The sequence below is a fragment of the Physeter macrocephalus genome, chromosome 2, assembly GCF_002837175.3.
Source record: "Physeter macrocephalus isolate SW-GA chromosome 2, ASM283717v5, whole genome shotgun sequence".
In the NCBI taxonomy this organism is placed as follows: Eukaryota; Metazoa; Chordata; class Mammalia; order Artiodactyla; family Physeteridae; genus Physeter; species Physeter macrocephalus.
Window position 1 is genome coordinate 101,924,893 of NC_041215.1, and position 24,856 is coordinate 101,949,748.

At 38.2% G+C, this 24,856-nt stretch overlaps 1 protein-coding gene across 1 annotated transcript in view; it reads left to right on the top strand.

Moving 5' to 3' along the window:
• The window catches only part of PLCL1 (phospholipase C like 1 (inactive)), a 370,265-nt gene that overhangs the window by 310,349 nt on the left and 35,060 nt on the right, over nt 1–24,856 (top strand). Inside the window, exons 4-5 of the mRNA XM_024124454.3 lie at nt 3,332–3,407; nt 5,471–5,580. Of these exons, the coding sequence (XP_023980222.2) occupies nt 3,332–3,407; nt 5,471–5,580 (186 nt within the window). The remainder of the gene's footprint in view (nt 1–3,331; nt 3,408–5,470; nt 5,581–24,856) is intronic.

The following is a 24,856-nucleotide window of genomic DNA, read 5'->3' on the forward strand; positions in this document are numbered from 1 at the left end:
AAAGAAGATGTGGTACATATATACAATGGAATATTACTCAGCCATAAAAAGGAACAAAGTTGGGTCATTTGTAGAGACGTGGATGCATCTAGAGACTGTCATACGGAGTGTAGTAAGTCAGAAAGAGAAAAACAAATATCATATATGAACGCATATATGTGAAATCTAGAAAATGGTACAGATGAACCGGTTTTCAGAGCAGAAATTGAGACACAGAAGTAGAGAACAAACGTATGGACACCAAGAGGAGAAAGCGGTGTGTGGTGGGGGTGGTGGTGGGATGATTGGGAGATTGGGTTTGACATGTATTCACTGATGTGTGTAAAATGGATGACTAATAAGAAAATAAACAAGTAAATAAACATTAAAAAAAAGAACATGTAAGTTTATAGAAAAATAGAGAACCTAGGAAAAAAGACTAGAGGCAAAAAGAAAGATTAGATTTCAAAAAAGACAATGATAGGTTTAGAAGTGATCTGTTGTGTACATGTGTGGGTAATTAATATTAGAAGAAATAAGTATCACAAAATAAGATAAGGAAAAGTTGATATCGATGGATAGATATGAAAGTGGATAGATGAATCTGGGGATATAAAGTAGGGTCAACTGCTGAGCTGGCAAGAATGAGAACTGAGAATTGGCCAGGGGGTAGTCTGTGATGAGGCCAAACTTTGGGGGTCTCAGTGGAGTCCCGCAAGAGTCAAAGCAATGAGCATGGGCTAGTGTTTTAAGGAAGGATTGATGAGGACAGCCACTCGAAGGCCAATAGAGTATTTTGTTATTGTTTTTGTTTGCTTACTTTAAGGTAGGAGATGTTTTATGGAAAAGGGAAAAAGCAGGGGAGAGGTAGAAATTGTAGATGAATAAAGAAGGGGTCATTAGGAATGGGTTCCTGAAGGGAAGAGGGGAAAGGTGAGATTGGAAGTCGAGGTAGAAGAGTTAGCCTTGGCAAAGAGGACACTTCCTTCTCAGGTTCTCACAAAAAGCCTGTGGCATTTTTGGATGTAGGAAGTATATTCCTTTTGTACTCAACACTGAGGAGATATTTAGTAAAATACTGCAAAAAAAAAAAAAGCTGGCCACAAATCAATAGAGTTTCTTTTCTTTTTTTTTTTTAATCAGATAATGGTATCATATGTTCTCCACTGAGAGCAAAACAAGAGAAATGAATGTCAGTCAAGATATTATCAAAGGAAATTACCAATGCTATCCCTTTTTGGAGTTTTTCTTAAAAAGGACATATTTGAACCTGGTTGAAATAGTTTGATTACGGTCATGGCCTCATGTTATTACTGCTGGGCTGGGTCAGGTAACTTTAGAAAGCTACATTTCAGGCTCAAAAGACTGAATGTGTGAAGGCATGGCCCGGCTAGACAAAATCAGAGGGTGCTATTTTTTCATGAAAATAAATGGATGCCAGGAAACCGTGATTTTAATTCCAGTTTGATCACTAATTAGTTCCATTCTTTGGACAAGGATTTTAATTCTTATAAGTCTTAGTTTCCTTTTTCACAAAATTAAGGCTGTGGTCCTGATAGCTAAGATTCTTTTAGCCTTAAAAATAAAATGATTCTAAAATTGTGCAGTATATTGGCTATTTTGCTCATGGTAAAGTCACAGAATGTGTTTGTTCTTTATGAATGTTTCCCTTGCTTGAATTTTATGAAAACATTTTGTATGCTATCTGACTAATTGGAACATCTGATAACTTTGAAAGTATTATAAAAACTCAATTGATGCTGCACGGGTAGATGCTAAACTTAGAAAAGACTAAATCAGATTCCCTTCATATTAAATCTTTCTTTGCCTGTAAGTTTCCTTCACTTTGAAGCTGCAGTAACTCAGGCTACACATAACCATTTGAGAAATTGTTATTCAGAAGCGTTCCACTTCCTCTTGGGAGTTGGAAAAGTTAATGCAGTTAAAAAGTTTGACGCAGCTTAGACCTTCTTGAGTGTCTAGTTTTATGGTTTTAATAGTCACTTTAACCCTCCAAATAAGTCACTTCAAACTATCATTTTAGGCAGAAAATATCAGTAATTGAAGTTTGGTTGAATTAATTATCATGTGCCATTTAATCATTTGAGTAGACTTCCCTACTAGACTATGAACTCCATGGAGATAGAAATGTGTCTGTTTTTGCTCATCCATGTATCATATCCCTTGTAGTTACTACAGTGCTTACACATAGTGCCTGCTGAGTAGATATTTGTTAAATGAATGAATGATTTGATTTTACTTCTATAGAGTTGTTAGGCACTAAAAATTCATGATTCAAATGTTCTTTTCCATTTGAAGATTTGTAGTCATAAACCACTTTATATTTGAAAGTGATTATATAAAACCACAATCTTGTACAACAGCATTTAATTTTGAAGAATGTCTTACTCAAGACTTTTTATGTCCACTTTGGATTCTGCCTTTAACTCTCTTCAGATTATTGAGCCAGACAGATAAAACATGGAATAGTCAGATTAAAAGGGACAACGTTTATTAGGAGTAGAAGAGTGGCTGGAAATTCAGGAAGTGTTTGCCTATTGGTGCCTTTCTTTAGTCATTTCTTCAGAAGGGCCCCAATCCCTTGTCTTTCTGATCACAACTTCTTTACCTACTCTCATCTTCCCCCTTCTTCACATACAGATTTCTCGTTTCTTCATCTCTCCAACAGCTGTCCTATTTTTCCTACTTCACTCAGTATATTAATTACATCTTGGTCTTTTTTCTTTCTACCCAAATGTGGAGGGCAGGGACACCATTTCAGTATTGTTGCCTACAAGCTCTGTGGAATTGCTGGTGAATATGACCCACACTTCATTCTTGCCGATGGAGCTGGAGCCCTTCTCGACGAAGGACCAGGACTCCACCGTCTTTGCACCACTTAAATCCAATTTGCCGACTTCACCGATGTGTCCTGTAGTTCTTTACCTCATCACTAGGTGATTCCCTGTTCTGATATCTCATTGCTGTTGTTCCAGTACCATTTGCCTTGATGTTGCAGTAACTTTGGGGCGAGGGGATAAAACAAGAGGTGTTCATGAATGTGATCTGGGACTTAAAGAGTGTGTATGCATTTATTCAACAGTTATTAATTTGGCACCCATGGTGTGTCAGGCATATTACATAAGTGGAGCAACCATAAGGTAGGTGACTCTAGCTGGTGTTAGAGTGGATGGGGCTTGGAGCAGAGATCATCCTTCCCTCTCCCATCTCTTGTGGTTATGGCCAGGGCGCCCCATTGCTGGCAGTTTCATGTGGGTCTTTATGTTGTCTTTCCAGTGTGTCAGTTTAAGGATTTCTGACAACCACCTTTCTAATGCTTATTTTGTGACAGATGATCCAAGAGAGCCGGTTTCTCATAGAAATGGCAGACACAGTCCAGGAAAAGATCGTGCAGTGTCAGAAAGCAGGTAACCTTCCCCCTTGCCCCCATTTCATTTAGAAACCATAATGATGATTTTTGGCAGACTTTTAAAGTGTAACTATACTTTGAGTTACACTGAAGCCTTTGTTTAGTACAGAAGAGATCTACGTGATAGTAGGTAGGTGGTCTGTGTGTATATAGAGGGGTTATCTGAAGATGTCTAGAGAGGTGAGGGTTTCTGAATTTACTTTTGTGATTTGGGAACTGATCAAAGCCTCTTATTACAGATATGGAAACTGTGGTTTCACATTGCCCCTTAAGAAACACTTTATTTTTACAGTTTGAACCATAATCTTGTTAACCTTCTAGGCTTTTGCCTCATTTACTTGTCCTCATTTCAGATTTGTTCCTTCTTTAAGGGTGGGATGGGTCACATGTCTCTGATGGCACATTGCTGTGTTTATTTATTTTAACTTCATCCACACCCCAGTACTTTTATCTCTCTTGGATCCATGTTCTCCCTGATCCACACACACACACGTTAGTGATTGCAATAAGGAAGATGACACTGACAGCTGCTTGATATATATGCATCTGATACACTAAGCACATATGCTATTTTATTTAGTCCTCATAATAACTCTGCAATGTAGTCATCATTATATCCAATCTAGACATGAGGCATCTGAGATTCTGAGAGATTGAGCGAATTACCCCAAATCCCATATCAACACGTGGTAGAGGTGACCTTTGAACCCAGACCAAACTTTGAAAATGGTGCTCTTCTCTACTGATCTGGAGGCTTAAATGTTTCTGTTGACAGAAAGGATGAAAATAATAACAATACGAAATACTTATATTATGCTCCTATGTACCATGCACTACTTTGAGAGTTTTGTATGTATTGACTCATTTAATCTTCACACAATTCCCTGAGGTCAATACTCCTGTTATCACCATTGCACCATTGAGGAGACTTAATGGCAGAGAGTTTCAGGGATTCGATCCTGCTCACATAGCTAGTCAGTGGTAGAGCCAGAGTGTAGGTCTGGGCTCTGCAGCCATGCTCTTACTATGTACTGGGCTTGTGATGTTAGCACCAGGAAAGTTAATGTGGTTTTAGGCTGCATTAATACAAGCCTAGTCACTAGAACTAGGAAGGTGGTGGTAAAACCCTACATCATGTGGGCAACTTCAATCCCATTTTGAGAACGATGTTCCTGGCTGTCATCCTTAAAGAGAAATTATAATAAGTTGAAACATGTTAGAATGTTTAATCTGGAGAAGGGAAAACTCTAGTAGACTTTATCCAACATCTTTCTTCAAATATTTAAAGGGCTGTACTGTGGAACAAAGATTAGACCTTGTTGTTCTGAGGCTAGCTAGCAGCAAGGAGTAGAAGTTTCAGGGACAGAGACTGGTTTGATATCAGTCACAGCTTTCCAAAGATGGAATGAGCTTTCCAGAAGAAAGTGTGATTCCCATCTCTGAGGTGCTAAGACAAAGGCTGGAGAGACAGATGATGGTGATGCTTTTTATAGTATTCAAGCTTGGGGGAATGGTTTAGCTAAAAATAACTTTAAGGCCATTCCCAAATCTGACACATTTGGGTGTTTCCAGGAATGCTATTTTAAAAAAGCTTTTTATTTTTACTCAACATTTACTAATTACCATTGTTATCTATGTGGGCTCCAGGCCTACTGTCAAGCCATATGGATGGTTCATAAGGCAAAGTAAGATATGTGCATCCTTCACATATGGTAGCCATTCACACAGTACACCATTTTATATAAAAACCAGGCAGAGAACAAACAAGATGGATGCCACCTGTTGGAAGAATTTGCTTCTTAACTTCTCATGTCTTTGTCTATGGCCTCTTGCTGTTTAAAATCTAATTTAATCTAATGCATTGATTATTTTCACTTTCCATTTAAGGATAGCCATTTGGTGGTGATTAACAGAATGAGAAGGAGAATTCAATTTTGGGATTTAGAAATTATGAGAAGGACAGAAATGGGAAATTATATTCTTACTGATAATATTTTCACAATAAAATGCCTATTTTTCTGAAATTTATACAAAGAATTCTCTTATGTTCTCTTTTTAAAGGGATGGAGTTCCATGAGGAACTTCATAATCTGGGGGCAAAAGAAGGCTTGAAAGGAAGAAAACTCAACAAAGCAACTGAGAGCTTTGCTTGGAACATTACAGTACTGAAGGTAAATGAAGTATTCAGGTGCCCCTTTGTCTTTATTTTTCTCCTCATCTCTCCAATGTGTAGAGAAGCGTCAGTGGTTAAATACGGTGACTTGAGTTTTTAAATAACGCTTGACCTAATTAATTTGTGCTCTAAATGACAGGAGATGCATACTTGGATTAACACACGTTTTGCCATAATAGGACAATGAATTTTGTGGTGGAGGCAGAAGACAGCACGACCTAATTCTATTACCTGGTGTTTGTGTGTGTGTGGTTTACTCATACTTCTAGTCAAGTCAATATGGCTGTTCTGGTTTGTGGAAAGAATAACACAAAATGTTGCTGGAGAAGGATCCAACACAAGTGACTTGGAAAAGCTTTAAACTACAGAATATCTGGAGCCATTATTTAGGATTTTTTGATTTTAGGAAGAGGCTCTATAAATACATTTATTTTTGCAAAAATTTTGGAAGTCAGTTTTTTGAGATTATGATTTGCTCCACTGAAAATTAATTTTAGGACTTTGAAGTAAAGATGCCACTTTTCATATTTTGTTACATGAATGGACAAATGATTTAGGCAGTTGGAATAATTTATTCTTAGTAGTGTGATGGAGAAAAACAGCTACAAACAAAATTAATAATTGCTGACATTTAAAGAACACTGATGCGCCAGGCGCTGTTTTACAAGGTTTATATGGATTAACATTTTAATACTTTCATTAACTCAATACTGTTATTATTCTCATTTTAAAAGTGAGAAAACCAAGGCGCTGAAAACTTATGTATATTACCCAAGGTCACTCAGCTAGTAAATGTTGGAGCTGGAGTTTGAACCCAGGCAGTTGGCTCCAGAGCCTGATCTACAGAGAGATACTGCACATGTTTACGTGAAAGTGCTAGGTGAACTGTAATACATATCACAAATGTTTATTAAAAATTCAGTCCACAAATATTTGTTAAGCTCCTACTATGTCCTGGGTTCTCTGCTATGCATTGGGAACCCATGAAGAACAAAAGCAATACAGACCCTGACCTTGTGAGTTAACAGTCTGGGGGTAGGAGGTGGGGTGGGGAAAAATAGGTGTCATTTGCTTAAGAGGCAGGAACTATAGTGTTAATATAAAGAGGAGCTTGTTTTATAATACCTGAGTACAACATGGCAGTGTGAGCCCTGATACAGACGCTTTCTGTTCAGCATATTTTTATGTGGGCTCATTAATGTGCTGATCACTGAGAAAGGAGCTACAGACACAAATATCAAAAAAGTAATACCTGGGCCTCCAGAACTAGTCTACTAGGGGAGACAGACATGTGACTAATAGCAGCCATTGATTATTCAACACTTCACATGTGACAAGCACCCATGACTAAGTAGTTTATGTATGTTTCCTCCTTTCCTCTTCGCAACAACTGTGTGACATTGCAGCAACGCATGTTGACCCTGATATGACCCTCTCCATCTCACAGATGAGGAAATTGAGGCTCAGGAAGGTTTTAGTTTCTTACGTTCAGCTAGTAGATGGCAGAACTGAGATGCTATATCATGCCCATCGTTCTAACCACTACCCTGTCCTCCTGCCTCCTGAAAGACTCAATCCATGTGACTGAGTCCAGGCAGCCTAGTACAGGGGTGAGGGCACAGGCTCTGGGTGCAGACTGCCTGATAGCTGTGAGGCTTTGGCCAAGTTATGTAGTCTCTCTGAGGGTGATAATAATACCTACACCCCAGGTTTTATAAGAATGAAATGAGATAATACATATAAAAATATCTAAGTCACAGTGCACAAAACTTGACATTATATCTATACCTATACTATTATTGTACATGTATGCTATTACTTTTGCCAGGGTGAGGATGACCATTGGAATAAAAGTCTTTTGGTTTTTCTTAATTTAAATTTAAATTAAAAAATCAACTAGTTTTTTTTTATTTGAGGTATAATTGTTAGTTTCTTTGTTAACTTCTGACTGAAGCCCATTCACTGTTTTCTGAGATTTGTTTGTGTGTTTGGTTTAGTGACAGGAACTGATTGCTAGATGGGGCCTAGCAAATGCTGTACAAATTATTCTCAGACAGACCTTTTGAAACAGAATCAATCTTCTATTATTTTAGCTCATGTACCAGCTACTAGTATTTCAGCTTGAGCACTAGGAACTTAAACAAGAATAGTGAACTTCTCCAAACTTCTATTTCCCTTCTCTCCCCCATTGTGTTTAGTGGAACTGTTAATTATGTGCTCTTTCCCCAAGTGCTAAACAAATGACCTCCTTGAAATTTGAATTTTTAGCTGAGGCACAAAGAGACCAGGCTTTTTTGGAGGTTGTGTACTCTAGCGGTGCCTCTCTGAGAAGAACCTCCTCTCTAAGGCTCTTCCTTTATTTCTTGTATCTTGGATCTGAAGTTCTTAGTTCCTTCTTTGTTCTCCAGTCTTCCTATTGATTTTCAATCTCCTAAAAATGCCCTTTTTCTTAAGTTTACTAGAGGCAATTTCCATTGCTTACAACTGGATGAATTAGTAACAACCACATTGGTAAGACATAATCACTGAAATAGTAGGATATGTCAAGGCTCACCTAAAAATTCTGCATTGCTTACTGAAAAGGTTTCCTTACACACAATTTTTACAAGTACTCCTCGATATCTAGGGGAAGAGAATGATGATTGACCAATATTTGTTGAACATGTGCGTTCAAGTAGCTAAAATATTTAATTCCAATGCAATTTCCAACAAGTAAGGGAGGATCTACAAAAAATGAGAAACGTGTCCTCAGGAAAATGGTGGGTGGGCAACATGGAGTGGTAGAAAGGGACATTGACTTTAAAGGAAATTGAGCTGAGACTAAAAAATAAATTCTTTAGTTTGTGTTTTCTGCAATTCAAAATTACATTGATCTGATATTCATATATGACAGAAAAGCTGGAGAAAAATTTGCATAGACAAAGATGAATAGCTCTGCAATATAACAAACATGAATTATACTTACAGAGTCCAAATTTTCCAAGCTAGAAATGAGGATTTATAATCCAGCAAGCAGGCTGAACTCACAATGGTCCTGGAAGCTCCCATACCTGTGTTTTTCTTTCATTCATATTTTAGCACTATGCATGGGTCCAGAGTAGGGAACTGCTTAGCAGATCTTTTGCATTTCCCCACACTTTTGTCACATGCCAATAGCCAACTATTACAGTCATTTTCCTCCTCTTCCTTTCTTTCTCTTTCACTTCTGAGCATAAAATTGAAGTCTTTAAATAGCTTCTGTGTTCATTTGGGATGATATGATGATGCAGGTCTCAATGACTCAGTCTGCAGTGTCTTTTCCAGATAATCATTGGACAAAGATAGCTCTATCTCATCCTACCCTCACGCATTAACTGTTCCTTCCATCTGTCTTTTCTCCATGCTGTCCTTCATAAAAGAGTTTTGTTTGGTTATTAGCATAATATTAAAATCTTACAATGAAAATTTTTCCTGTTCTTTACGTCTTCCAGAAAGAGATACTACAACTTCACCTGCACAGCCAGTTTATTGTAGTAAATTGTTATCAACTTTGGAAGTATTTTGCTAACGAGAATTCTGAAGGTCTCTTGGAAAAGAGATATGAATTTATACTATATCACTGATAAAACATAATGTATCATGAAGTGGAATTCATTTAAAATTTTGGACTCTATCCAGAATGATTTAATTCTTTAAGTACAAAAAGAATTTCATTAAAAGGTGGTCCACCTATAAAACCGAAACTAGTAAGGACCTGAGAGTAACATTTTAGTGAATTTCCCAATATATATTTTTCTAACTTGGCCTGTCAGCTATTTTAAGGAACTAAATTCCATTATCTTAACATTTTCAAAAGTTTGATGAAAAAATCAATTCTCCAAGCTGGAGAAGTGTCAAGTAGAGATGTATAAAAAAAATTGAAGAAATATAATTAATAAACATTTTATTATAATGGAAAAGCTATGAAGTAGGTGATCACTAGAGTTTACAAATAAAAGGGTTAAGAAGTGGCTGACTTCTTATTTGTTCATGAATTTCATTGATTACTAATTGAATGACATGTGTTAAATAAATTATGAATAGATGATTTCTTCATCAATGGACACTTCTATTAATTGATGTGTATCTATACTTTCCCTAGATAGATTTCCAGCCTATAATTTAATGCATTTCATTGTATGCCACAAAAAACTGGGTCTCTTTTATAGATTTATGTTCAGTAGATATGACTAATCTTTTTCCACCTAACTTTTTGGCTTTCTATCACTGCTTAAGCTTTGCTCCTTCTGTTTTTATCTTGACAACATTTTCATTTTCCTTGGGAAGAGCAGAGGCTAAAGCTCCTTGTGTACTTGTGTTTCTAACTCAGACAGATTCTCTTGCTCAGTCCCTAAATTTCAGGCCCTCACATCTCTGGGGAATCTTGCTACATAAGGGAAATTACATGGACGTCAGTAATATGCTTTCTAATAGAGCCTGCAAACACATCTGAAGTCTTTGCTCATTGTTGAGAGGCAGGAAAAGAAGGGAAACAAGATTATGGGCTAATGGGTAAAGAAGTATGAGAAGAGGCATCCATCTCTGAAAGACTGAGTAACAGAAAAAATGGGGTCACCCTCAGCAGAAGGACCGTAGATATTTTAAATCATTCTCTGAGATACTGTGTGTGTGTTGGGGGAGATCCAACCAGGCTCTACTGGCAGCCATAGTGACTATGCCCCTGGGGGCTGCTCTGAGGTTATATAAAAGAAGGAACATGTCCAGGGTCCTCCATGTCATCCACTGAGAAATTCTCCAATGGTGTTCTGTCAGCTGCTGGCTGTTGATACAGTAGAGGCTGGAGAAAGGCTAGGTTTCTACCTGAGCCAACTCTTTCAGAAAAGAACAGCTACTTATGAAGTCTAGAAACAGACCTCCACTGACAACAATGCATTAATAATAAACTATTCTTCATGTTGATGTTACTATCAATTATTAGGAAACATAAAGTGGTCAAGAGTACAGACTCTGGAGCCAGATACTTCCTAGCTCTGTGGTCTTGGGAAAATTTCCTTTTGTCTCTATGCTTCTGAATCAATTAGAATATGCCAGGTTGTGCTGTGGTAACAAAAATGAAAATCTCAGTGGCTTAAAACAATAGCTTATTTCTTGCTCACACTGTTTGCCTACCAGGGTCAGCAAGGGTCAGTTAGGAGCTCAGGCTAATGGGGACTCTACCTCAACTAATCCATCTATAATCCTAGAGGTAGGGAAGCACAAATTGGTTTTAAACTTTTCTGCCAAGTAGTGTCACATGTCTCTTCTATTTAAATTTGACTGGCCAAAGTAAGTCAAATGGTCATATCTGACTTCAGTGGAGTTGGGAAAGTATATACTTCCTCAAGGAAGGGGAGCAGATGTTGGTGAATATAATCTAGTAGTGACAGTTTCCTCAGCTATATTCACCTTTAGTCAGAGGACTAAATGAATTAATGTCTATAAAGTGGTATCTGAGATATAAAAAATGCTATGTAAGAGTTTGTAAGCATTCAGTGCTTACAGTGAGCAGTTAAGTGATTTTCACACAACATATTAAGTAATTTTAAGGGTCACTCTGTAAAGTTACTATTATTATACTCATTTTACAGATAGAAAAACTGAGACTTGAGAGGTTAAGTAACCTTCCTGTTGGCATACGGGTACTGAGTGATGGAGCAAGGATCTAACTCCAAAGCCCGTGCTGTTAGCCCATTATGCTAAATTGCCAGAGTATATATAGCCCCATAATAATGATGGCTTGTATTAACTGAGTACTCTCTGTGTCTCAAATATTATACTAAGTGCTTTATTATCTTCATCCAAGAGGGTGAGTGTCCTGTTCAGCTAACATGAGTATTCCAACCACCTTGACAATGTATTCCTACAATGCAGAACAGTACTTTGAGAGAGTGTAGCTTGGGAACATCAATTCTCCTTGTTCTGACACTACATTCATCAAGCAACTCTGTTCTCAACTTGGCGTCCCAAGCACACTTTTCCAGTGAAGATGGAATGAGTTGATCAAGTGACATAACTAGTCCCATCTGCCTGGCTGTCTCTTTGTAAATGAGTCAGTTAACCTCCTTTTTTTTTTAATCAGTCCATTTCCTATGAGCTTGGTTAGCATGAATCAGCTCCCCAGGGCCTGATCACTGCTGAGTGATTGGATGCAACTGAGCCCCTGGACAGATACCATTGAGATTAAGAAAACAAAACAAAATAACAACAAAAATACAAAAGCAGAAGGCCAGATCCTGGACCCACCTTTAGAACCCAGGGAAAGATGGGGAGTAAGTATCTCAGTGAATCATCGAGAAAGCCCCCTGTTTCTCTTGGACAGCTTTACTCTTTACTGGCTTTTAGTCTAGCTGTTGCCAGCCTCCACATCTTGATGAGACAGAGGAAACTTAAGAGCCGTGCTGCCAGCAAAAACTTTGCAAAGACCATACTCCTGTTCATATTCCTTCCTTCACCCAGCCTCTACAGCCTCAGTTCTTCCTCTCAGAGCCTCCATCTTTCCTGTATCATCTAAGCTGTTAGAGCAGAAGTCCTGGAATCTTCTTCCTTTGAATAACAAACCTGAGTTGATTTAGAAGTGAGATGAAGTCCCTATAGGTAAATTCCTCAGGTTTCACTAAGAAAGAAGCCTCCTGAGTGGCAAAGCTGAGGAGCCTTTAAGTCACCGATCTAGAGAAGCAAGGTTCAAAGGGTTTAAACAAAGTTTTAAATTCCGTTAAGTCTAAGGAAAATACTTCCTAGTGATAAATACAAAATGACAAATTCCTGGGCTGTGAATTCCTGTCTGTGTTATCTTAGAATTATGTAAGAGTTTAGACCTATAGAAAGTTGGACTATGAGTCTAGGAATCTGCAACTGATTAATATAATTTTTAAAAATTATCTTCTCTGGGGCTCGATTTTCTCGCCTAAAAATAAGACGAGACTGCATGACTGCTGGAATCCTTACACATCTTTACATTTTATGATTGCATGTTATTTTCAGTCTTTTTCTGTGGCTACACTACATTACATTCTTAAAGACATTGATCCTTTTGTCACTAAACCTATCAATAACATAAATCTTTCTGCTTATATATCTTCTCTGTTATGTCTTGCTCCGACCACTTTTTTTTAAAACCCATGACACTATAAAACCCTAATTATACTTAGTTTCTATCCTTGCTTCCCACAGTCTCCCACTATTATCCCTCCTACTGTTACCGAACTCAGGATCAGCTGCTCGCTGCTCAAAAGCCAGTAATTCAAGAGGCAAGTGTCAATAGAAAGGAAAGGTGCTTTAATCAGAAAAGCCAGCAGTCTGGGGAGAAGGTGGACTGGTGTCCTGAGACCAACTCTGAAGATTCTGCTCTGCCATGATGGTTTTTTTGTTTGTTTGTTTGTTTGTTTGTTTTGCGGTACGCAGGCCTCTCACTGTTGTGGCCTCTCCCGTTGCGGAGCACAGGTTCCGGACGCACAGGCTCAGCGGCCATGGCTCACGGGCCCATCCGCTCCGCGGCATGTGGGATCTTCCCGGGCCGGGGCACGAACCCGTGTCCCCTGCATCGGCAGGCGGACTCTCAACCACTGCGCCACCAGGGAAGCCCCCATGATGGTTTTTTTTTTTTTTTTTTAAATGGTACGCGGGCCTCTCACTGTTGTGGCCTCTCCCGTTGCGGAGCACAGGCTCCGGACGCGCAGGCCCAGCGGCCATGGCTCACGGGCCCAGCCGCTCCGTGGCATGTGGGATCTTCCCGGACCGGGGCACGAACCCGTATCCCCTGCATAGGCAAGCGGACTCGCAACCACTGCGCCACCAGGGAAGCCCAATGATGGTTTTTTAAGGGAAAATTGGGGGGAAGTATCTCAGTGAATCATCGAGAGAGGAGGTTGGGTCATCGTTCTCCACTGTGTGCAGTCCAGCTGACTTTTCAAACGTTATCTTGCCAGAGTGATCTGCCTGCAAGATTGCTTGGGGGGCTTTGGGGTAGAGGGCTAAACATTCTTTAACTACTTAATTTTTCTTTCTTACTTCTTTTTATCTATGAGAAATATCAGCAGGTTAGGCAAGGCATGGTGTGCATTTGGGAAAGTATAAGTCAGGAGTTAGTTTCAATTGCTTAGTGATCTCATTCCTATAATTAAGTTCTTTTACAGTTAGAAGGGAACAGAAATGGGCAAACAGGAAAGGGGCAAAAGAGATGCTTTTAATTCCCCGCTGTCAAACATCATTCCATTTTTATGGGATTGGGGTGAAGGTCCATCTTCTGTAACTTCTTTGTGCTGACATAGGGTGCTGTAGTCTCAGAGTGAAAGATGTCAACATGGGTCTGTAGCATCTCTTTGCTGACAATTTAAGTTGCCTGCTTACATATATGGGCAGAGCAAGCTACAATTATTTTGGTGCCCACAAATATATAGATTATTATGAGCAATAATGTGAATCCCATTCTCTTGAGGCCAGTTCTTGGAATTGTGCTAGCCATAGATTCAGTACTGCTCAAGATGGAGCAGCTTATGTCATGCCTTCTGGTGGCAGTTACGGTATCTGTAAAACAACTCAGGAATTTGCATCAGACACTGAGTCTGTGACTCTATTGTCCTAATCATTAACTATTCAAACCTGCTTTTTTGTGACTCTGGGAGGCCTGGTAGACTTCAGCTTTTCTACCAACAAGAGGCAGAGACATAGAGGGGCTTTTGTACTTGGTGGGGGTGTGGGGAGCCTGCAGGGTTCTGCTTGGTTCCGCTACTGCTGTCTTCTCCCTTCCTGACTGCTTTTTCCAAATAAGATGGTCTCTACCACCATCTTGTTGGGAATTTTTTTCTGATATTTTTTTTTATTGTGGTAAAATACATAAAACATAAAATTTACCATCTTAAGCATTTTTAAGTTCAGTGGTACTAAATATATTCATAACGTTGTGCAACCGTCATCCCATCCATCTCTAGAACTCTCCTCATCTTGTAAAACTGAAACTCTGTATTCATTAAACAATAACTCCCCGTTGCCCCCTCCTCCCCAGCCCCTGGAAACCACCATTCTACTATCTGTCTCAGATTTTTGACTACTCAAAGTACATAATATAAATTGAATAATGCAGTACTTGTCTTTTTGTGACTGGCTTATTTCACTTAGCATAATGTCCTGAATGTTCATCCATGTTGTGACATAGGTCAAAATTCCCTTCCTTTTTAAGGCTGAATAATATTCCATTGTGTATAAATACCATATTTTGCGTACTGCTCAAGATGGAGCAGCTTATGTCATGCCTTCTGGTGGCAGTTACGGTATCTGTAAAACAACTCAGGAATTTGCATCAGACACTGAGTCTGTGACTCTATTGTCCTAATCATTAACTATTCAAACCTGCTTTTTTGTGACTCTGGGAGGCCTGGTAGACTTCAGCTTTTCTACCAACAAGAGGCAGAGACATAGAGGGGCTTTTGTACTTGGTGGGGGTGTGGGGAGCCTGCAGGGTTCTGCTTGGTTCCGCTACTGCTGTCTTCTCCCTTCCTGACTGCTTTTTCCAAATAAGATGGTCTCTACCACCATCTTGTTGGGAATTTTTTTCTGATATTTTTTTTTATTGTGGTAAAATACATAAAACATAAAATTTACCATCTTAAGCATTTTTAAGTTCAGTGGTACTAAATATATTCATAACGTTGTGCAACCGTCATCCCATCCATCTCTAGAACTCTCCTCATCTTGTAAAACTGAAACTCTGTATTCATTAAACAATAACTCCCCGTTGCCCCCTCCTCCCCAGCCCCTGGAAACCACCATTCTACTATCTGTCTCAGATTTTTGACTACTCAAAGTACATAATATAAATTGAATAATGCAGTACTTGTCTTTTTGTGACTGGCTTATTTCACTTAGCATAATGTCCTGAATGTTCATCCATGTTGTGACATAGGTCAAAATTCCCTTCCTTTTTAAGGCTGAATAATATTCCATTGTGTATAAATACCATATTTTGCTTATCCACTCATCTGTTGATAGACACTTGGACACTTCCATGTTTTAGCTTTTGTGAATAATGCTGCTATGAACGTGGGTGTACAAATATCTCTTTGAGACCTTGATTCCAATACTTATAGATATATACCCAGAACTGAAATTGTTGGATCATGTGGTAATTCTATGTTTGTTTTTTTTTTGAGGAACCATACTGTTTTCCACATCAGCTGTTCCATTTTACGTTCCTACCAACAGTGCACAAGAATTCTGATTTCTCCCAGTTCTCACCAACACTTATTTTCTGTTTTTTTGATAGTAGCCACCCTAATGGGTATGAGGTGGTATATCACTGTAGTTGTTTTTTTTTTTTTTTGGTGGTATGCGGGCCTCCCTCTGTTGTGGCCTCTCCCATTGCGGAGCACAGGCTCCGGACACGCAGGCTCAGCGGCCACGGCTCACGGGCCCAGCCGCTCTGCGGCACGCGGGATCCTCCCAGACCGGGGCGCGAACCCGGTTCCCCTGCATCGGCAGGCGGACGCGCAACCACCGCGCCACCAGGGAAGCCCCATCACTGTAGTTTTGATTTGCATTTTCTTAGTGATTAACAATGTTAAGCATCTTTTCATGTGCTTATTGGCCATTTGTATATCTTCTCTGGAGAAATGTCTATTCAAGTCCTTTGCCCGTTTTTGAATTGGGTTACCTGGGGTTTTTTTTGTTATTGGGTTTTCTAAGTTCTCTATATATTCTGAATATTAATCCTTTATCAGATATATGATTGGAAAATATTTTATCCCATTCTGTGGTTTGCCTTTTTACTCTAATGATACTGTCTTTTAATGCACATAGTTTAAAATTTTTCATGAAGTCTAATTTGTCTATTTTTTCTTTTGTTGTCTGTGCCTTTGGTGTCATACCCAAGAAATCATTACCAAATCCAATGTCATGAAATTTTGGCCTATATTTTCCTCTAAGAGTTTTATAGTTTTAGTTCTTAATTTAAGTCTTTGATCCATTTTGAGTTAATTGTTGTATATATTGTAAGGTAAGGGTCTTACCTCATTCTTTTGCATGTAGATATCCAGTTTTCTCAGCACCATTTGTTGAAAAGAATATTCTTTCCCCATTGAATGTTCTAGGAACCGTTGTCAAAAATCATTTGATCATATTTATGTAATGGTTCATTTCTGGGTTGTCTATTCTATTCCATTGGTCTATGTGTCTGAGTTTATGCCAGTACCACACTGTTTTGATTACTGTAGCTTTGTAAGTTTTAAAATCATGAAATATGGGTCCTCCAGCTTTGTTATTCTTTTTCAGGATTGTTTTGGCTATTCAGGGTCTCTTGAGATTCCATGTGAATTTTAGGATATGTTTTTCTATTTCTGCAAGAACATCATGGGGATTTTGATAGTGATTGCATTGAATATATAGATTGCTTTTGGTAGTATTGACATCTTAAAAATATTGTTTTCCTGTTGGGAATTTTTGCAAACAGAGTGATATTTTATTCTTTCTTTTGTTCTTCAAGGCCATCCTGCAGTGAAAATACTCAATAAACAGTATAGAGGTTCTAATAATTAAAGTCAGTTTATAATTCACAGAAGTTCTTCTACTCTGGAAATATAGATTATAGTCTGTTAAACTCCATAGGTTAAGTGCTCTATAGTAAAAAGCAAATTGTACAGAGTGGACCATATAAGTAATCACTACCTTAAGACGTACTTGTCTGTCTGTTCACCTATCCAGCCAGCTGGCTATGTATCTATCTACTCAAAGACTTACCTGTCAACCTAAAGAGTTTCCTACATTTTTAGGTTAAGTGTGCCTAATAGCTAGTGGAAGGAATGTTGTGTATTGACCTAGTATATATCTTCTCTAGGTTACATTTATTTAAAAATTTTTCAGTTTATTTAAAAATATATTTTAATTGTTTGGCCTATTAAATGTTTTTAAAATAATATTTTAATTTTGGTGAGCAGTTGTGGTACTTGTCATGATGTAAATGTTTGGTAACTGCAACTGGGAAAGGCAAAACAGTGATGATGCCAAAATTGAGGATCTGATTCTAGTGGCAGCCGGTTTAGTCTCACTCAACCTAGCAAGCCTACACTCACTTGTAATCTCAGCCAGCTGCCTTACAATGCATGTCATTTTATCATCAGGAAGAAGGTGGCAGGTGAGAGAGAATGAATGGATAAGTACTAGAAAAACAACTCTGATCTCATGTGTCAGTACCATTATCTTTATACACAAAATAAAATATTATTAGGCCTTAAGAAGAGTATGCCTTTAGAAGGCATAGCATCTATTCCAGGGGTTTTATAAGCTAAGTTTGAGGTATTTATACTCAGACTAGGTGTTTGAAAAGGTACTCCTAGACACATTTTTAGAACCTTGTTATTGTTTGGCTTATTAGTACAGAATAAAGATCTATTACTCCATCACAAGAAGTTGATTTAATTTATTTCCTCTTTAACATTTATAAATAAGAAGGTGCACAACATAAAAGAGGCCTCTAATCCATAAATTAGCAAATAGTAATTTTGGTTTTTTTTTGGGTAAAACCACATTCATATATTCAGTAAATACCTATAAGCCCCTATTGGGTTCTGAGTTCTATGCCTAAGAAGGTACTCATGAATAAAAACATGGTCTCATGGGGCCATGAGACCCATAGTTGGGGCTGTCATTAATAATCACACACTGCATATTAGATTCGTCACTGTGATGAGTGCTGTGAAGGAGAAGTATGAGAATGTGTAATGGGATTTGACCTAATGGGAGGTCAGGGAAGTCTTCCATGAGGAAGTACCAGTTGAGCAGAGAGTAAATATCTTTAGCCTTTCATGGATTCCAAAACCCTGCCTTATATCTTGATACTTGAGTGTGGTTGTCAAAACAAGCTGAAAATAATGGTGAAAAGAAAACAAATCAAAATAAAAATGTGGTAGACATCCTCAACTTGGTCTGCGGAGTTCTAAAATGCCTGCCTCGCTCATTACCACTCATTAGCATCATAGCTAATTTGTTACTATATCAAATCTGGTCATGAGTCATATGGTTAATTACACGTGAATTTAATCATCTATCTCCGAAAAAATAATCTGCAGCAACATTCTCTGTCCACGTGTATCCATAAAATTCATTTGACAGCTTGTAGTTGTAGAGGAGGATGTTTAAAGGTTGGTTTTTGAGAGATTTCTGTGATTTAAAGCTGAAAAGATGCAGAGAGAGCATTATAGAGTATACAATATGAACTGTATTAGTGTTAAAAAAGTGAAGTCTTTTTTAAAAGAGTATAATTAATGCATGTATCATAATAAAAAATCACAAATCTAAAACGTTATTGCAAACAGCCCTTGTCCAACAATATAGGATGGTTCAGATGGAATGTTATTGCTTCTTAGCAATAAGCAGGCTGGTTACATGGTGTCTAGATTTCTGCCTAGGGTGGCTGCATCCCAGCTGTGCTGCCTAGGAGTTTAGTAGAGATAAAAGCCAGGCTGTTGATATGATTATGGAAGCACAGACCACTTTACTTTATCTCCAGTAGAACTAAATTTAGTGTCTCTTGGGGGGGTCCATTTTTTTTCAGATGAAAGCTGCACTTTATAATGATTTTGAATAATTCAAAAATGGCAGAATCCAAATGAATAGATGCATCATAGACTTGGTTCCAACTTGTGAGGTTATGGAAGGTCTTGCTTTTCTTGCAGGAAAACTTTTTTTAGAGAAAATATGTTTCTTACACACAGAGTCTTAGTCTAAGGTGAGTTTGACGACCTTACTCTGTTAACTATTTTCTTCAGTTATATGTGGAAAGAAAACATTGGTAGCTAAAGTGCTTCATTCTAATTTCTTATATAGCCCTTTTAGGTTTTTCAGACACAAGCTCCTCTTCTTTCCTTGTTACTCTAGGGAGAAGAAGATAGGATACATCTATCTAATTTCCTTATTCTTAACCCAAATCAGAGCAGCGTGAGATCACTACTCTGAATGTATATGTAAGTGTGGTGTGTGCATGGTCAGGTAAAGACAAACCCAGATTTAGGTAAAGAGAGATAGTATTTAAAAGGATTATTGCAGTATGGGGAAGGGGACCATTGCAGTAAATAGGGATGATCCTTCCATAAAATCTGTAAGCTTCTTAAAGGTCAGACAAAAACAATTTTTCTTTTACTGGAAGGGGCAAACAAGACTAGAAGAACTAGGTCTGGGGAAAGGGTGGCTGAGTGGTATGATCCTGAGAGGCCATTAAGAAGGAACTGAATGCTGACTCAGGCTGGGGAGAGGGTCAAAGATCGGGGCCTGAAGGGAGGAGAGAAGCTTAACTTAAGTTTGGCTCAGTCAGGGAAGCATGTATTTTGTCCAAATTGGTTAATGGGTACAAACAGTTCAGCTAATCTTTTCCCAAAGGGAACTTGGAGGATCTGTGTCTGGCATAAGTAAACAAGGAGAGCATCCATGAGTCTTATCTAAGTCATATGGGGAAGGGTGGTTCTGGGCAGTAAGCCATTTCCTGGAACACAAAATGCTGGGGTTTCTTAACCATCCCTGTTTTCCAAGAACATAGGGCTCGGGTAAAGTTTAACATTGTCAACATACACACATACATATAGAAATATGTGTATAAGAAATGTTATAGTGTGTGTGTGTATGTGTATATGTATACACATACACACACACATGTATATATAGATATACACATATTTGTAAATATTAATGTGTAAAGAACATTTTAGGGTAAGAATAATGAAATTAGATGATACTCTTTTAAAGACGTATTGAAAAGATCATACTTTCCCTCAATCCAGAAGTGATTATCTTCCAGTTTAGTTAGACTTCTCTTATTTCAAGTAGATCTAGTGTGCTCAAATATACAACATGTATGAGATTACATATTCATAGTAACAGACTGGCGTTGGGGGTGGAGGGATTCTTTTCTCCTTTATTTCCCACTTCTTGTAAAACAATTTTCTATTTTTAAATCACTCCGCATATATTAGTGATACTTTAAGCATCTGTAATAAGTGGAGGTACCTTTTCACTAGCACAGAATAATTAGGAACTGAATTTCCCATTTAAGGAAAAATCCATGGCTTTATGAGAAGATTAGTTATAGATTTTTTGAAAAAGAAATGTCTTTGGATTTTTAAAACTAAGTTTAGTTTATTTAGGTTCATAAAAAAATCTAAACGTAACTGTTCAGAAAAGTATTTGAATAAGAAAGAAACACTTATCATCATCATCATTATCATTACAATCATCATATTAATGTTTTGAAAGAAGATAATTTTGGAAAGGAAAAGACTCCCTGTCACAGAACTATGACTTAAAATTGAGTCTTAAACTTTTGCATTATCATATGATTTTATGGAAAGCTTATCAAATTATTAGGTAAAAACTGCTTGCTTTCAGAGACAAAAAAGTATAGGTTTCTTTCTAGCTAAAGAGAATCATTCACTCTACAACAAAATACACTAACCCCTTCTGATTTGGTTTGTAAATCTGCCACGACAAAGCTATGTCCTCTAAAATTAGCCAAACTCTTTGAGTGTTTATTTAAAAGATACTATTCTCAATGGAGTTTTGAGTCAATGGACTCAGGGATGGAAAGTTCTTAAATTACTTCACAATGTATTCCAGGATAAAAAGATTGCAATCCAAATCTCTCAGAGGTACCCTTTAATCAACTAGAATACTCTAGATCTTCCAGTTGTCTGCTACTCAGTAGCTGACATTATGGAAAAACTAGAATTAAATGGGTTTGTAAATCCTGTTGCCTGGGAAATATTAATCTTGTGGGCCAAAAAAGAAGTTCCTGATCAATTCCTAACAAATCTAGTTTCAGAAAGTTGAGCTTTTTTCCTCAAACATGCATTAAGAGATGTACTTCTCACATACATTTGAAATACACAAGATGCCTTAAAATTATGGCCTGGGTTTCAGCAGCCATTTCTGATTGCTTTGGGTCAGAAATATGGGTTTGTCTCACTGTAATTTTCTACATCTCCAGATTTAACTGAGCTTCACTTTTGTTTTTAAAAGCAAAAATATAGAGAGAGGGAAGGTTGAAAGTTTTAGAATTACTCGTGCTCTCTGGTGGGTACATTACTGAATCAGTAGTTTATTCCTTCAGACTGCTTTGATGAGTACATTTTGAACAGCATGGAAAAGTCATATTGACGTTTGAGAGCTATAGACAGTTTATTTGCTGGTGAAATCATGGCTGGTTGCACATGACTTCCTCATTCCTTTATCTTCCAGATGGTTCTTTACACTTATTAAAAATGTTGGAGGAAACAGACTCTTGTTTATTGTGGATTTGATATCAACCGAGAAACTGATACCCCAGCCTGCTAAAAAATGAAGCTGGCATGTAAATGCTTGTGTATGAAAAGTGTGTTTTAATTGTAGCTATGGCTTAATATTAAGTCTGAATAAATGAGACTAAAGATTCTTAACAATGTATATTGTGTATCCTCTGAGTCAGCCTATAGAGTCTTTTTATGCAATCTGAAACCAGAGAGGGAAAAACCAGCAACTTCCTTCCTCTTCTCTTTTATCTATAACACATTTTTGTCCGGGAGAGGAAGAATACCATTGAAAGAAACAATTATGTGTATATATAGTGTGTGCTTCTGTGTGTGTGTGTGTGTGTGTGTGTGTGTTATAACATAGCCCCCTGACACTTATATTAAACAATCCATTTACTAACCTCACTCATTGTAAGCTCTGTAATAATACATGTAGATATCATAATAATATTGGAGAAATGACATCTCGTCTGAGTTTTTGGTTATCTAAAAGTATCCTTAGTTATTCTTGTGAAAAACATAAAGCTGTATAACAATATGATAATTACAAACACTGCCAGGGTAGAAATTCCATTTCTGAATTTTGGAAAGTACTGTCTTAGCTACTAAATTACAGTTATATCACTCAGACTGAATCATTTCTGTCATCCTTCACTTACCAACCACCACCTTACAGATTATTGGGTTCGTCTCAGAAACATCTTATTCTTGAACTTCCTCTCTGGTCAGAGGGAAAGGGAGCAAATAGTAAAGTGATTACCACTGTCTTTACTCTTTAAATAACTGCTCCTGGGAAGGTCATTTCCTTTGGCTCCTTTGTCAAGGATACCCAGGAAGAGTTTTCACAGGAGACCCTGAACTACAGCTGGCCTCGATAATTGATCACATGAGACTTTATGAATTTCAGTGAAGTTAAATATCAGTACAACTAAAATTATCTTCTGGAGCTCTTGATTACACATTTCTACATCAGCATAGTTTCCTTTTTGCAACCTAAGGTTTAACAATCTGATCCTTGAATCGGTCAGAGCTGCGATGCAGTAATATTACCGTATGAGTTGTGTACTACACAGCTCTAGGGGGCGCCATTCCCTTTGAGTCTATGTGAATGGTGCCTTCTGGATTTGTCACATAGCTGCCATGAAATGGTCAATGTAATCATTTTTCTATCTCTAGACTTCTGTTTTCCATGAAGTTTTGGGGGAGTGTCCTTAAGTATTTATTACTTATATTAATTTTAATTATTGCCTACTACATTGATTTTTCCTACTAAGGTTTACATTTAGGAGAAGTCTTTAGTAATTTCCAAGGATCCATGCGCAGTGTGTGTCTTCTTGTGAACCTGCCACTTATTTGTCTATTGAAGCGCAATAGAGAAGCTCAACAATCCAGAATATTAGATACATCAAATGAGGAAATTTCATTTGTAGCTTAGCTAGGTCTTAACTTTAATTGGTTTTGACAACCAAACTTGGTTGATTCCATTTGTAACTCCAGATGACAGAAACAAGAGGCATTGGAAAAATAATATCCAATCCTCTTTTCAAGTCTAAGACAAGCTTGTGAGAGAAAATTTAATTAATATTTTTTTAACCTTCAGGAAAGAATGCTCTAAATTCATTTAAGAGGATTAAGAAATACAAACAAGCTTTTTTAACAGCCCAAGTAGACTTGAGTGAGAGAAGTGTTTTTTTGATGTTTGCCTGTCAGCCATAGGAACGAATTCTAAGTTCTGGGCCTGGTTAGAAGGTCCAGTGTGATGGGGCCTCTGTACAGCTCTGCACCTCCACATTTCATGCTCTCACTGTCCCACAGCTCTGTGGCTCCTGGACCTACTGGGCAGTTTCAGGACTCTGTGCCTTCGCACATGCTGTTCCTGCCAGTTGAAAAGTTCTTTCCGTCCTCAGTCACCTGCCCAGCTCCTCCTCATCACTCTCCAGCACAGGGTCATCTATGACTTTTCTAGGGAAGCTCTCCCTGCTCTTTGCTCTCCATGCCCCCATTCTTCAACTTCCAACGAAACCACATAATCTTCCTTTTAGATGTGCTGTATCTGTAGCTGACACACAATTTCACTCCTGTATGGTAAGGATTTGTTCCCATGTCTTTTCTTGTAAGAGGTTGCGCTCCTTCAGGGCTGGGCCTGTGCCTCACTGTGGTGCTGAGCTTAAGCTGAGAACACAGAGGATTACAGAAGCTAAGCAGCTTGTTCAAGAGAACATCACTGACTAGGAAGCAGCAGAGCTCGATGAGGACCTCCATTTATGTGACTCCAAAGCTTATTCTTCACGTCCACAGTCATGGTGTCCAAGGTCACCACTTGATGCCTGTGTGCCAGTTGGGGAGCTGGGTGTTTCTGCAGTTCTTGGCAGCTCCATTTCCTCATGGGGTTGGCATATTGTCCTCTTGCTTCCTCTTCCTACTGCTGGGGAGTGTCGTTTTCCCTGACCTATTCCTCCCCATCTTTTCTGACCAGGGCATTCTGTCTTCGCAGATCACAGGCAGGCACCCATGGGCACTAGATTGGTAATTTGGCTTTAGCTTTTTCTCTCAGGAGGCTCACTGCCCACTTTTACTTTTCTCATCCTCCAGGTACTCATTTTCTCTCTGTCCGGCAACTAGTGACTATTCTCAGGTTGTAAGAGTCACACAGTTTTCCAGATCACTGCTTCAGCTACTTCCAGCCATTTTCCTCAGTTCATGCCACGTAAACGGCGTGTGCACACACGTACACAAATATTCTGAGTACACATTACAGACGCTTTTTGGCAGGCCTATTCTACGTTTTACAACTAGTTCCCGCATTCAGTTTTTTATTATTGCAATAGAAGCAGCGGGTGGTATGCTGTCAAGATGTATTTGCTGAACTGAATTATTTGAATCTAAACCTGAAAAGATATTAAAAATTGCTCTACTACAATAAGACTTTAGACTATTGCCTTTATTTGCTCATAAGAGAATGAAAAAATATACTTTAATTAATTTAATTATCTT